A 13,344-nucleotide genomic window follows, 5' to 3' on the forward strand; every position below is an offset into this window, starting at 1 on the left:
ACATTGAAGCTGACAGAGCAAAGTTGATTTTCACCAGCTGATGGTTTGATGAGTGTTTATTTAGTTCATTCTTTCCTAGATCTGATCTGCATCTTTACCAAACCTCAATCCTATTCTGCTGTACAACTTTGTTACTTAATAGGCAATAAAAAAGCAGAAATCCAGCACTAAGAGTAGTGAGGCCAGAAAAGCAGTAGCTGTAGTGGTAAGATGAAGAGACCATGTAGAGGAACATGGAATCTTTTGCACGTTATGAAAGACAGGGACACAAGGTGTGCGTGAGCACAAAAGGCACTTATAGGCAGGCCAGAATCAAGAAAAGAGATGCTGCCAGGGGATTTGTGAACTATATACATGCCCATGACCAAGCCTGCATCTATGATGAAAGCTTCATTTTGAGTCCTTCTCCTGGATTAGAGAGGATGTGCTATGGCACAGTGCTGCAGTGATGTTTATCAAGCAACTTTTTTTTAGAGGTTTAGAAAATACAGCTTTTTAAACCAGAAGAGAAAATGTTCTGGGCATTAAGTTCAGCAATCAGATTATGATGCTTGTCCAAAAGTCTCTTTCAGGGAAAGAGACTGAAATTTGACACATTTTAATAATGTTCAGCAGAAACTGTGCCCTCTCAGCTTTCCTCCCATATGTGGATAAAATGTAAAGAGTGTCATAACTTTTTTGAATTGCAAAAATATATCAATTTTATACTTTAGAAACACCATTTTTCATTTTTTTCTTTCAAAACAACATTTCTCATGTACAAGTATCTCTTTTTTTTTTCTTTTCTATATTTAAAGAAAACAGATTTACAAAGGATTAAATAATCCACAGGCAAAAAAAAAAAATCACTTCAGTTTAACTCAAAACATCTTTTTACATTCCTTCCGCCTCTCCCCCCACACACTGGGGCTTATTTCTCTTCAACTCAAACTGAATTTTGTTTCCAATTTTTCTCCAAAATGACAAACCCACATCCAGCTCCCCTAACAGAAAGGCCTCGTGCAGGAAAATGCGTATGAAGAGATGGACTACATAACTCTCACTACTGCTACAGCTGGGCTGATCAAGGCAGAGCCGAGGCCTATCTCCGCTGCCGCCACTGCCGAGCCCGCTGCCGGAGCCGCCGCAGGGACAGGCTGATCGGCTGCTTCCCAAATTTCCTCATAATTTCCTTGATCCTCGCCATGTTGGTTTTGGAGATGGTGAAGTCGCACTGGGTGGCTCCCATGTCATAGCCCACCTCACAGGTCTTGGTGGCGCCGGTGTAGCCCTCTGCTTTCACGCTGACCACGTACTCCCCTGGGTTGAGAAGCCGCCAGTAATCCCCATCAGCTCCTGTTTGGAAAAAGGAAAGTTTTAGGACAGGGCTCCTTTCTTAAGCAGGGACCTACTTGCATTACATGAGGTCCTGGACAGACCACCTGTACACACATAGGTTGGTGGTGGGGCTATGTGAGAGTGTGTACCATATCGACTCTGAGATCTAAGCATCCTCTTCCATAAAATCTTACATTGAGCTTTATTATGCTATTTTTCCTACAAACTATAATTCATCAGGGTACTTCACCACTTGCTTACCTGTAAATGCATGAACAGAGTCACTGTGATCAACTAAATCACTTGTGCATAAAACATTGTATTTTAACACCTCATTGAATCAGGGCTTTCCTTTCCGTTCATCTTGGTTTACCCATATATACACTAGGATGGTTTTAGACTTCTTTTAAAATAATATTTTAACTAGAAAGTATGCATCGCTGAGGACTAAAAACAATGAAATATCAATATCTGAAGTTAATTTTTCAGCCTATCCGGGGAAAACCCACTGTGCATATTCAAATATGCAATTATATATATAGAAATAGAAATAAAACATCTTGCATACAAAGTTTTTGTTTGTTTTTAGTACTAACATTTACTGACAGCCCTACTATCACTAGCCTTGGGTTGCTTACAATGTAGTGTTGCAAAAACTAAAGACAATTTGTATGAAAATATTATATTTGGGAAAAAAATCAGTCTAGCTGGCTTCTGTTTAAAGAAAAATTATTTTAATTTAGGCCTTTGTAAAATAGAAAGTGTTTACAAGCAGCAAGCATTAGCAAAACAGCAATATCTACTATACCCTGATATTGCAGCCTTTGACTGCAACCGTGAAATTGTGTGCAAGCACACCTGATACTGTTAGTTCTTGCACACCACCTTGCTCAGGTGTTTCTTTCAGCCACTTCAGCCTTACTTGGTGATGGCCAAGGTCTAGATTTGCTCTTTCTCAAGACCTTAGGAACAGCACTCTTTGAAAGGATCCTCTGAGGAACACTTTATTTAGTTCTCCTTTATTGTTAGGTCCACTGACACCCTAGTGAAGGCTGCATGCCCCCAACTTGTGGCTGTGAATTCATCCCTGCTCAGATGTTGGCTTTAGCCCCTGGGATTCAAAGCTGACCCATAATTTTTTGACAAGTTTAGCAGGCAGTTCATCACAACCCTGCACAAAGCCAGGAAAAAATCTGCAGGTTCACACACCACAAGGAAACCATTACACATTTGGATATTAAGCTGTTAAGCACGATGCATTTTACCTCCTTTTCATTCACAAGTAACTACACATTAGTGCTTCTGTCAGCTGTCATCACCCAGAATTTAATACCAGACTAAAAGGGTAAGGTTGTTTGTTTGTTTGTTTGTTTTTTTCTGTTTCTTTTTTTTTTTTTTTTAAATTAGGTTAAATGATGCAGAAGGTAAAAAATAAATAAAAAAAAATCAGAGCAGATGGCAAGAGAAACAATTAAAAATACAGACACTTTTATCAAATATTAAGACTACTAAAATAACAGTCTCCAATGGAAGAAGGCTGAGTCCATATCCAATAGCTGGGTCTAGAAAGAAATTTTCATGTCCACTCAGGTAAAATAAAAATGTAGCATATATACATAATATACATATTAGAAATTAGATGTGTCAGACAACTCCAGAAACACTCTAGTTAAGAGGGGTGCTCTTTGAGCCTGATAGGATCAATCAACCTTTTACAACTAAATGACTTTAACTAAATGTTATGAATTTAAAGACATTATAAAAATTATCCTAATACGCTGTTATCTACAGAGGTCCCAGGAAATCTAGTCATGGTGATGCATCGCCAGTGCATACAATAACTAAAACTTAACTTTTCTCTGCTGAAGAGGCAGTCAGCAAGAAGAAAAAACCTGGAGAATTATAACATTAGAAATATGCTTAGCTGAGACTAATGCTATTAAATATTAACTAAATGGTACTTCAAAATCTTTCAGTTTGGTTACATAATGTATGCTGAAAGCATATCAAGTTTACCAAAATACTCATAAATCTTTCTCTGAACACTGTGTGAAATTAAATTAATTATGCTTAATTGCAAAAATCATACAGAAATGTGCATCTGTCTTTGATTTCTGGTGAAGGCTCCAGTACAGAAAAGCTTCACTAGAAGGGAACTGTACATTTCTTGATCAAGACACTAAATACTCCAGGTTTAGCATTGTCTGAATTGTTTACTACAAGCAGTCAGAGGCTGCCACAGGTTGAGTGGCTTCTGTTTCTGTGGGTGCATGCATGTGTGCACACAGGCAGTGATGGGAGGTGTCACAAGAGAGATCTCTAGGCAATGGTGCTTTTGGAAGGTGTTTTTTTCTGTAATGACATTTGGCTTGCTTGTTTACCTCCTGTTAGTATATACAAGTAGTTAAAACACTAGAAATTACACCTTCCAGTTACTTTTTATTGCAGCAATTATTGCAGCTGCCCAGTGGGTGCGGGAGGAGAGGATCTGTACTATCATGAAAAGGTTGCAGTGGGCTAATTTCTGTATTGAGAGGTCCTTTCCTCAAGTCTGCTTCCTACTCTGGTAACAGGGCACATTCGACCTACCCATCCAAAAAAAATAATGAGCTAAAGCAGTGCAAAAACAAGCAGGTGATATAAAAAAATATAACCTTTTGCCAGATACTTGGGATGATGCCACTGGCATATGATTTGATATGCCCAGAGGCCATAGTAAGTCACAAACATTTTACAAATTCCTTTCCCTCTTGGTAATGGAAAGTCCACTGACCTCTGCTAGTGGGATCGAGAAGGCACCCCAAATAATTGCCTGCACTTGCAACGTGGGGAAAAAAGGGTGTCTAGTGCATTTATCCATCCAATCGATGAACTCTTTTCTGAAGGTTATCTCATAGAGCATAGTCCACATCTAACTGTAACACCATGCAATCAGAGTGAAGCAATAATTACACCTACATCAAAAGAAAATGGAATAATTTTCCATAAAGCTCTTGCTCTCTAAATCAATAATTTCAATTAGCCTGTTAATATTATCAGCTTAGTGCCACCAGTATCCTTTTTCAATAAGATATATTGTACTTTCAAGAGAAAATAAAGGACTTTTTGTGCACTTTTCTTTTTTTTTTTTGTCCACAGAAAAGAGCAGAGAAATGTTCTCAAACAAATAAATATTATTAAAAGGCCTTTTCACACAATTTTGTCTGCTGTACAGGGTAATCAACAACATCAGCGTACCAAAGAAAAAGCAGGTACCTTACAGCCTAGATCACTTTAAACAAAATTTACATGAATAAAGATAGTGGCCACGATTTTTCTTCCACTTGAACTATTTTTATATCAAGGCAACTCAGACTTTTAAATTGATTCATTTTTCATTTAAAATGTATAAATGAAAGGCAAATTCTGACAACTTGCCTTCTTTCTCTGAAGCTGTGTGTCATTTTAGCTTTTTTTTCCTGCACCATAAATTCTGCTGTTTCAAAACCAACATGTACATTATCTGTGTAATATAAAACAAGATAGAACTCCCATGTTCCCATTTATAAAGTGATTCCCAAATGCAGTGTCAAATTCAGTATTTCTCATTAAATAAAAATTATGAACCAATTACATTTGCTTGTACCAAGAAGTTCAGATTGACCTTAACCACAGAAGTTCAGCTCAACACCTAATCCAAAGAGCTGTAAGCTTCCCAAGTGCTACAAACTGCATTCTGGAACCTTGCACAGTTATTACCATGCTACCAGGGCTTCTTTCCATATGCTTGTCCACTGTTTTTAAACAGTTGATCTTTCTTTCATGTAGAAATCCAGCATACAGAGTTGGAGATTAATTTCCTCTTGCATTTGTTTGGTCTCAGGCAGAGTAATATGTTAATTCCATTACCAGAGCAGTGCAACCTACCGTTTATGGCAGTCTTCCAAGACAGGGAAGACCAGCTGATTACTTTCATTCCCACTATCATTTCCCACTGGTCCCATTTTGAAATATTTAAGGAAGAGTCATTATTGCCTAATTAAGTATCTGCCATCCAATGTTTTCTTTAACAACAGAGACATGGTAGCACTGAAGTAAAATTAATTGTAAACTAAGTTAGATATTTCAAAATTATTATCTGCTCAGATAAAACATTGAAGAGTTGGAAGTCTCTTATCTAACGCTCTGTGATGCTCCATAACCTGGAATCAGCCAACAGATCAGTGTGCCATCCTGTACCTCAGCGGCAAGCAATTAGACAGACTCTTGCTAACGACAGGTCTTGCTTGGCTATCTCCTTCCCCGTGCTCCTCTCCCTGCTCCATACTTTCTTTGGATCCTCTAACGACAGAGCTCACAAGCACAGCAATGACCATTTCATAAAGGACTGTATAGGACCTACACAACCACAGCAGCCAATGGACACTATCCAGCCCCCAACCTGCCAACAACAGTTTTTGGGTATTACCATTAATCCTGTCATTGCTGGTATCTATTTAAAGCAGTACTTTATTTAGAACCATGACTCCTTGCCAGGCAATTAAATAGGCCTGGAATTTACTCTGAATATAAACATCTGTGTCTTGGTATAGACCAAGGCTGTACAAACAAGGCATCTGTCCATTTGTCCATTTATTTATTTTTTTAAATACATATAGAACAGTAATTCTCCAGGCTGCAATCCACCCATTCAAGTCCTTGTTTCAGCTGAGCCCCATCAGGCTATCTTTTATGATGCTTTGCAGAAGACTCTGAAGCGTGTGAAACTCTTCTTCCCTGTAGCAGCTGTTCCTCCTCTGGACACAGCTCTGGATCATATCTCCAACACATTCCCATAACCAGAGAAGCACTCCGTGCAACGAGCTACTACTACAGCCTTGTTTAGCTGTGCTGCAGTTACTCTGTGTTAGAGCTGCATTATCTTTTCATGAGAAAAGGAAGAATGACTTCTCTTTTAACACAGCCTTACTCTGGCTGTAGATTTTGGGTAGATACAGGGATATTTGCTCAGTACTTCAAAAGAGGTGGGAAGAAGAGGAACAGGGTCCAAAAGGAAACCATAGTTCTATTCTCATCTATGCAGCTATGCCATGGAGAGAAAGAGCCCCCCAAATACCATCCCTTCTGCAATGCACTCCTTGGATTATCTCTCTGCTGGTTTTCCTCAGGAAAAAAAAAAAAGACTTCAAAGTTGCAGTGAAGTTATTATTTTTTTTCTGTTTGTTTTTTAACCATAAATTTATTAATTTGTGTTGACTTTTTATTTTAAAACTATTTTATTATTCTTACCTGTGCGAATATCATGGTTAACACCTTCTACCGAAATAATGGCATTTGGGATTCCCCTTCCATGTACGTCTTTCACTATGCCTTTGATGCCCCGATGGACCTATTAGGAGAAATAAATAAATAAACATTACACAGCAATGAGCAGTGCCATCATCAGGAAGATACAGCAATTCATTAAGTCCTCATGTCAATTACGCGCGTCTTATTCCTGTTTTGGGGTTCACGCTTGTGAATCAATTTACAATGTCTATTGGGATCCTAGAAACATCAAATTCAAGAAACAGATTAAAATAGCAGATAAAGCAAACATAAAGGGTTTTTAGGTGCTCTTTTCTGGCAAGCTCTATGGCACATTTACCAAATTTTAACAAGCTTTGTTATTTTGTCCTCTGAAATTAAGACAGTCTGGCAGAAATTATATGCCAGCTTTGCTTACAGTTAAACTTTCTTTAATAAATATCAATAATCATGCAATTTCTATCACTTGAAGCACAAAGTGTTAGTGAAACCTTACTTTGAAATAGCCTATGAAGTTGAAGGGATGATGTTATCCAAGTAAAAATGCAGGGACTGTATGGCACAGACTTCACATTATAGTGACCATTTCTGTTTTTCACATAAGCACAGTTACAGCTGAAATATTTGCACAATGCAGACAGCTTCTCCTCCATGGTGATACAATGTGAGCATGAAGCCTAAAAACTACATTTGACTTCCTAAAGCTACCTAGCAGCTTGTGTAGAAACTTCTGCCAGAGCAGGACATTAATTACAGCCATGTAAGAAATATATCAGAAACCCCAGACTGCTTTGAAAACCTCAGCGACAGCATTGGTACAGCATGAGGGGCAAGGGCTGGGAGATGCTGAAGGCAGCAGCAGGTGACTCAGCTCCTGCTTTTCATCACAGCAACATCACTGCTCCACTGGGCCTCAGCCCCAATAAAGCTCAACACAAACGGTCACAGCAACCTCAGGGAAAGCCAGAGCTATTCCTTAAACTCTTTCAGTCTGAAAGGAGTCACCAAATTACTAAGGAGTTGTTCTTCTGTCAAATACCTGCTCCATAAAAACGATCAGGGATTCCCGGTTGTTCTCCCATTCTTCAGGCAACTCGCTCTCATGGGGATACTTGTCACAGCCCACGTAGATGGACAGCTCAAAGCAGTTTGTGTGCAGGTAGCTGAAGTCATTTATGCCTGTCAGAAAGGAGGGATAAAAAAAAAAAAAGAAACAATTTTATTTATTTATTTATTTAAATCTATTATTCAGATCTGGTGATTTTATGTGCAGTAAACAACTTTTTCAAGCAAAAACTGAGATTTTTATCTAGCTGGCTTAGTCTGCAGATCTGGCAAGGAAAATCTTTTTTTCAGGAATGCCTTGTCTCCTGTAACAAAGCACCAGAGTAATGGCAGAGCAAAGACAGCATCTCCTCTATATGCTTAAAACAGAGGGCACGAGACCACAGTGTCATAGGTCAGTGCCAGGGTCATTGGTTCGCCCCAGCACTGCATCCTCAATTCCTTTGATGCATAGAGCTGTGCCCTTTTGCCATCATAAAACTTAAAGGAGTTAGATATTTAGCAGAAAACAGTACAAAATAAAATAAAATAGAAACCTTATCTGGGATAAGTTTACAAGATACTGGTGAAGATTGGAGCATACTAGAAAGATGTTAGGAAAGTAGGTCTTTCTCTACAGCAAGAAGATTACATTCAATAATAAAAATACTTAAATAACTGTTTATTAATGACATTAGGTGTTATCCTTTACAATGCCAAAGATAAGCAGGAAATGCTTTCACCAAGCAGTTTTGAGTGGAAAGAGTTAAAGAAAATAAAAATTCCTGTCCTGTCCAATTACCACATAGCAGTAGCCAAGTATTTAACGAGCCCTCAGTGCCTTCTGGGTGCAGAGCGGGAGGATTATGTAATACAGATGTTACATTTTTTGCATTTGTTGATGGAAAAAGCCTAAATATCAGACAGTGGCATATGCTACTCTGCATAAATGTGCTTCCCTTCCATTTGAGAAACAGTCACAGTTATTTTCCCCTCACATACTATATCGCACCCTGATTAGTCTATTGCGAGATGTTTTGCAACCCACAGTAATTGATCAGTTTTAATACACATATTTTAGAAAATGGCATAATGTTGCCAAGAGCAATTTTCCATGTAATGTCTGAACAGGCAAATCCAGCCTCAAAAACACTGGAAATAAATAAATAAAAAAAAAATGTTCATCTGTTTTGTGTCTTTGTGCAGTTCATCCACTGCAGAAATATTATAATGTCAAGCTGCTGAAAAATTTGAATTCATTGCCATCCAGAATACGTGCAGGAAATGGTATGGTTGGCTTTCAAAGGCACTGGGATATGTTTGATATCTGTGGTGTACCAACTGCTCTAGGGACTCTCTAGTGCTGAAAAGGAATCAGAAGAATCCCTTACAAATTTTTCTCATGGTATGAGCAGCAAAAGGTTTATGTGCATGGCCACTGCAAGGCCACACAACACAGTGGTTGAGGAAGGAGAGGAAGGGCAGCTTCAAGCTCAGCAAACCTATGGGGGCAGCCCACTGCCAGCAATATGCAGGTGTGTCACCTTGACATCAGGCATTAAGCAAGCAGCTCTTTGGAGAAGAAACTGCTATGCATTGAACTAAAGGGTAAGTAAACAGAAAGCTGAGTGACCTACATAACTACATATATAGAGTCATAGAAAAACAGAGGAAATGGAATGAAAAACGTCCATGAGAAATTTGTGTACAAACCTGGAATCATATTTGAATAACCTTTTACATTGCAAGGTACTGTTGAATAACTGTTGTAAAATGTGTTTATATATATGTGCACATGTATGTATATGTATGTGTGTAAATATTTATATAAGCGCCATACAAATTGTTCTCTTCCATTTCTCTATGTAGAGAAAACATCCAAAACCATCCTGCAGGTTGTAGGGTGAGCTTGCATAGAAATATTGTGAGGTTTAGTCTAGAATCCAAGGTGTAAAGAACAAAGGTAAAAGCAATATTCAAGCATTTTTCTCAAAGACAATCTTGGAAGACTTATTATAATGGCATAAAGCAGGATGTACGATATAATGAGAAACATCCTAACTCAATAAAACAGAACAGATGAACCAAATCCAATATGCAATTGTTACTAAGAAATCAAGATACTATTCACCATCTATATTGCACACCATTACTTAATGTTACTTAATGCAATATCTGTCAGTGACATGGCCAGTGCCATCTTTTCTGTATTGATTCATAATTATGTTTCTGTAGCACTTAGGAAAATTAAGCTCATAAATTAGATAATTAAGCAGTCAAGTTGGCATTAAGAGTTTGGAGGGTTTTTTTTGTTTCTTTTTAGAATTTGCAGAAATGCATAGAAATGTATCATTGGACACTGGCCTTATGATCTGAGCAGTTCAATCTTTCTTCCCCCCAACTTCACCCAGCACTTTTTAACCTCCCGAAAAAATATTTGAAAAGTTAATTCTTGGCTCTAGCCATCAATGGCTGGCCAGCATTAACTGTACACAGGCCAATGTAAAAGATACGTCCAAAACCGAGAAATGTTTATGCAGTGAAACTACCTGCAAGTTACAAACAAGAGCCAGCTCCAACAAAAACATGTCCACACGGCTGCTTTCTTGCAGCTGTTTGCCATTAGGTCTGCAGTGGCTCTTACTGTTATTCAAGTGGTGGCAGGTACGCTGCTTGCTTCTTAATTTCATAGAAAATGTTGTCACTTAGAAGCAGTTTTTGAGTAGAACTGTGATATTCAGCAGAGTGCCTGTTCAGAGCCAGTTTGAGTGTACACTCATAGATAACTGTACCTATTGGGGATAATAATGTGCATTTAATTGGGCTTCCCTGGAAATAGATGCTCTGTCTGCACTACAGGACACAGTTTCCCCTTTGCACTCTTTGACAGGGAGACAGGCTTGGGCACACAGCAAATGATGCAGTCTGTAATTTATTCTGGCAGCAAAAATGCTTGTGGAGCCTGGTCAAAGTTTAATCGCAAGTGGTCCAAGTCTTTTACAGATAGGAGGGTCACGAGGAAGCAGTAGCTTTCTGTGGCACGTCATTACAACTCAAATGAACATCACTGGGGGCCAGTTTGCAACTGAATGCAGTGAACAGAGGCTGAAATCATAGTTTTCCTGTCTGAGGATTACCAAGGGGGCCCAGGCCCCTCTGGGAGTCTCTACCTCGGCTGTAACACTGACTACCTCTGCAGTTTGGCAGCAGATTTCTGATGACACCTTCTGAGATAGCAGGTGAAACCTCTCAGCATTTTGCCAAAGGGTTTGGGCTGTGTTGTTATTTCCCCAGTTAAATATATAGAACATATAGAAAACAGAAATTAACATAATAAACAAAATAAATTGCTCATGAACTTTTGGAAACCTGCGTAGTAAATGAAATTGTCACTGGGTATTTAGTGACACAGTCTCTGTCAATTTGCTAATACCTCATGACAGGCTTTCAGATGAGGAAATATTCCTCTTGGAGCACATTCCACCACCTTTACCCCCACTATGAATAGCGCGCAGTGATGGCATTATCACGTTCAACAGGGTAACACCACAAGGGAGTTTCCACAGACACCTACTTCCAGCCACAGTATGCCACGATGCCCCGTTAACCGTGCCGTCCTCCTTCTGGAAGTCCTCTGTGTGACACGCTCTCCTCCTCGCGTCCGTCATCAGTCGGTGTGTGGAGGCATAGGAGTATGCAAGCCAGCGAAAGACGTGGTCATCTGGGGTGGGTGTGTAGTCCTGGGTTTTCCACAGGGACCGCACCATGTCGTAGGGGTATGCCACCACCAGCTCTCCTCCCTGCAGATTGCCACCCAGCACAAAAGGAATTTTTTCCATCCATGCGATTATTGCTCGTGTCTCAACTGCCACCTGTGAGAAAGAGCTTTGTTTTAACCTGTGCGTTTTGATAATCTTCTTTCAAAGGTAGACAGGGAGTTGTTAAACATGGAGTGAGCAGCCAGCACAAGACATGTGGCCAAGAAGAAAAGCTTCAGTTAATTATGGTGCCTGCCAGATTCATCTTCAATTCCAGTGACAATCTACAAAAACTAACACAACCTTAACATTTGTAATTTGTGCAAAAGGAACAATCTAAAGCACCAACCAAGAAAGATATCAGACTGTGCCCACTGGCATCAGAGGAAACAAGTGCTCAAAATGAGTGATTTTAAGCATGGAAATAATTCTAAGGCCCATGGAACTGTCACAGTTAAGTGCCTTCCCACAAAACAGGAGAAGCTCAGCCACTATAAACAGTTACTTAAAATGCCATGCAAAAGTAAGTTAAATTTAAACATGGCTAACATAAGCCACTGCAGTAGTTTTGCATTATGTTATTTTAAACAACATCAAGAAAAAAAATAAAAATAGGAGAAACCTTCATGGTGACTAAGTTGGTATAGAGCTCATCCATGCAGCAAAGATATGGAGAAGCCTGGTTCACAGATCTGGGCCCTGCTGCGTGTTTCCCTTACTTTGCTTCAGCCTCAAATTTGGCTACCACTTCCTCCAGGCTCTTCAAATAGCCCAGGGAAAAGATGATGTTCCAGGAAGACCCTCCCTTCCCTTCCCAAGCAGCTTCTGCATGGGACCTAATTATACTTTAAAGTATAATTTTATTTCCATTGACTATCAAGGAAGCCTAAGCAATTAGCTTGGAGTAGGTATGCAACCTCAGCTACGAGCTGCTCATGGTCCTGAGAAGCATAAAGCTCAGTCTTTCAACCTGCCCTGGACTTTGCATTCCCCTCTCTCCAAAACCAGCTTTACTTACAGTGGCATTTTCAGACAGGTACCAGTCAGGAATGGGAATGTGATGGTTTGGAACTTTTCTTTTGCTCTTCTTCTGATCTTCAGACTCCCAAAGCAAAGAGTTTAAATCAGGGAAATTATTGTTGATGTCAATGCCATCCTGAGTCCATCGTCCTAAAGACCAGCCCCCTAATTCTGAACCCTTAGAATGAAAAAAAAAAAAAAAAAAAAAAAGGAGAAAAATTCATTGAGAACATGACAACATGTGGTCCCCCAGAAAAGAGTTTGGGGATGTGGCAGAGGTAATTCCATACAGAGAACTAGAAAGACAAATTAATTTTTAACTGTTTTTTTTTTTTTTTTTTTTTTTTTTTTTTTTTTTTTCCTATTTTACATGAAACCTTGAATAAGATAAAACAAAAGCCAGGAAAAATTACCTGGGGCTAGACAAAACATTCTGTTTTGTTTTCAAGGTTTCTACTGAAGACAGGTTTTCCAGAGTTGCACTAGAGATGATAACATATCCCTTTATGGCTGTGAGTGCAGCTTTTGTATTCTAGTCTGCAGCTATAGACTGTCCTGGAAGATTTTCCAGTACATTTGAATAGAGCCCCTGAATTTTTTCCTTCTGCTGTCTGTCTTCTTCCAGACTGAATTATTACAATGCCTGACACACCGTGCGCTTCTTAAAGGTACACTATTAATTTTTAGCTGCAGAGATACACAAATTTTCATAGGCTTAAGTTTGGTGTCCCATGAGAAACAGGCTGCATGAATTTTCTGTTTTCCATAATGGTGTTCCACTGATCTGTACACCTCAGTATGGTTTGTTCTGGCAGTCTTAGTGCCCCTCCTTTCCATGTACTTCCTCATACTAGCCCACATCACATAAAAAAATTGTTTCATGCTTTTTCCCCAGGTAAGTTCCAGTGGTTTATTTTTG

At 39.2% G+C, this 13,344-nt stretch overlaps 1 protein-coding gene across 1 annotated transcript in view; it reads right to left on the reverse strand.

Moving 5' to 3' along the window:
- Positions 1-1,081: 1,081 nt before the first annotated feature.
- The window catches only part of CPXM2 (carboxypeptidase X, M14 family member 2), a gene marked incomplete at both ends in the record, with an annotated part of 69,151 nt that continues 56,888 nt past the window's right edge, over positions 1,082-13,344 (reverse strand). Inside the window, 5 exon segments of the mRNA XM_084289724.1 lie at positions 1,082-1,335; positions 6,586-6,685; positions 7,643-7,782; positions 11,222-11,519; positions 12,424-12,603. Of these exon segments, the coding sequence (XP_084145850.1) occupies positions 1,082-1,335; positions 6,586-6,685; positions 7,643-7,782; positions 11,222-11,519; positions 12,424-12,603 (972 nt within the window).

Source organism: Netta rufina (genome assembly GCF_964035555.1).
Source record: "Netta rufina genome assembly, chromosome: 7".
In the NCBI taxonomy this organism is placed as follows: Eukaryota; Metazoa; Chordata; class Aves; order Anseriformes; family Anatidae; genus Netta; species Netta rufina.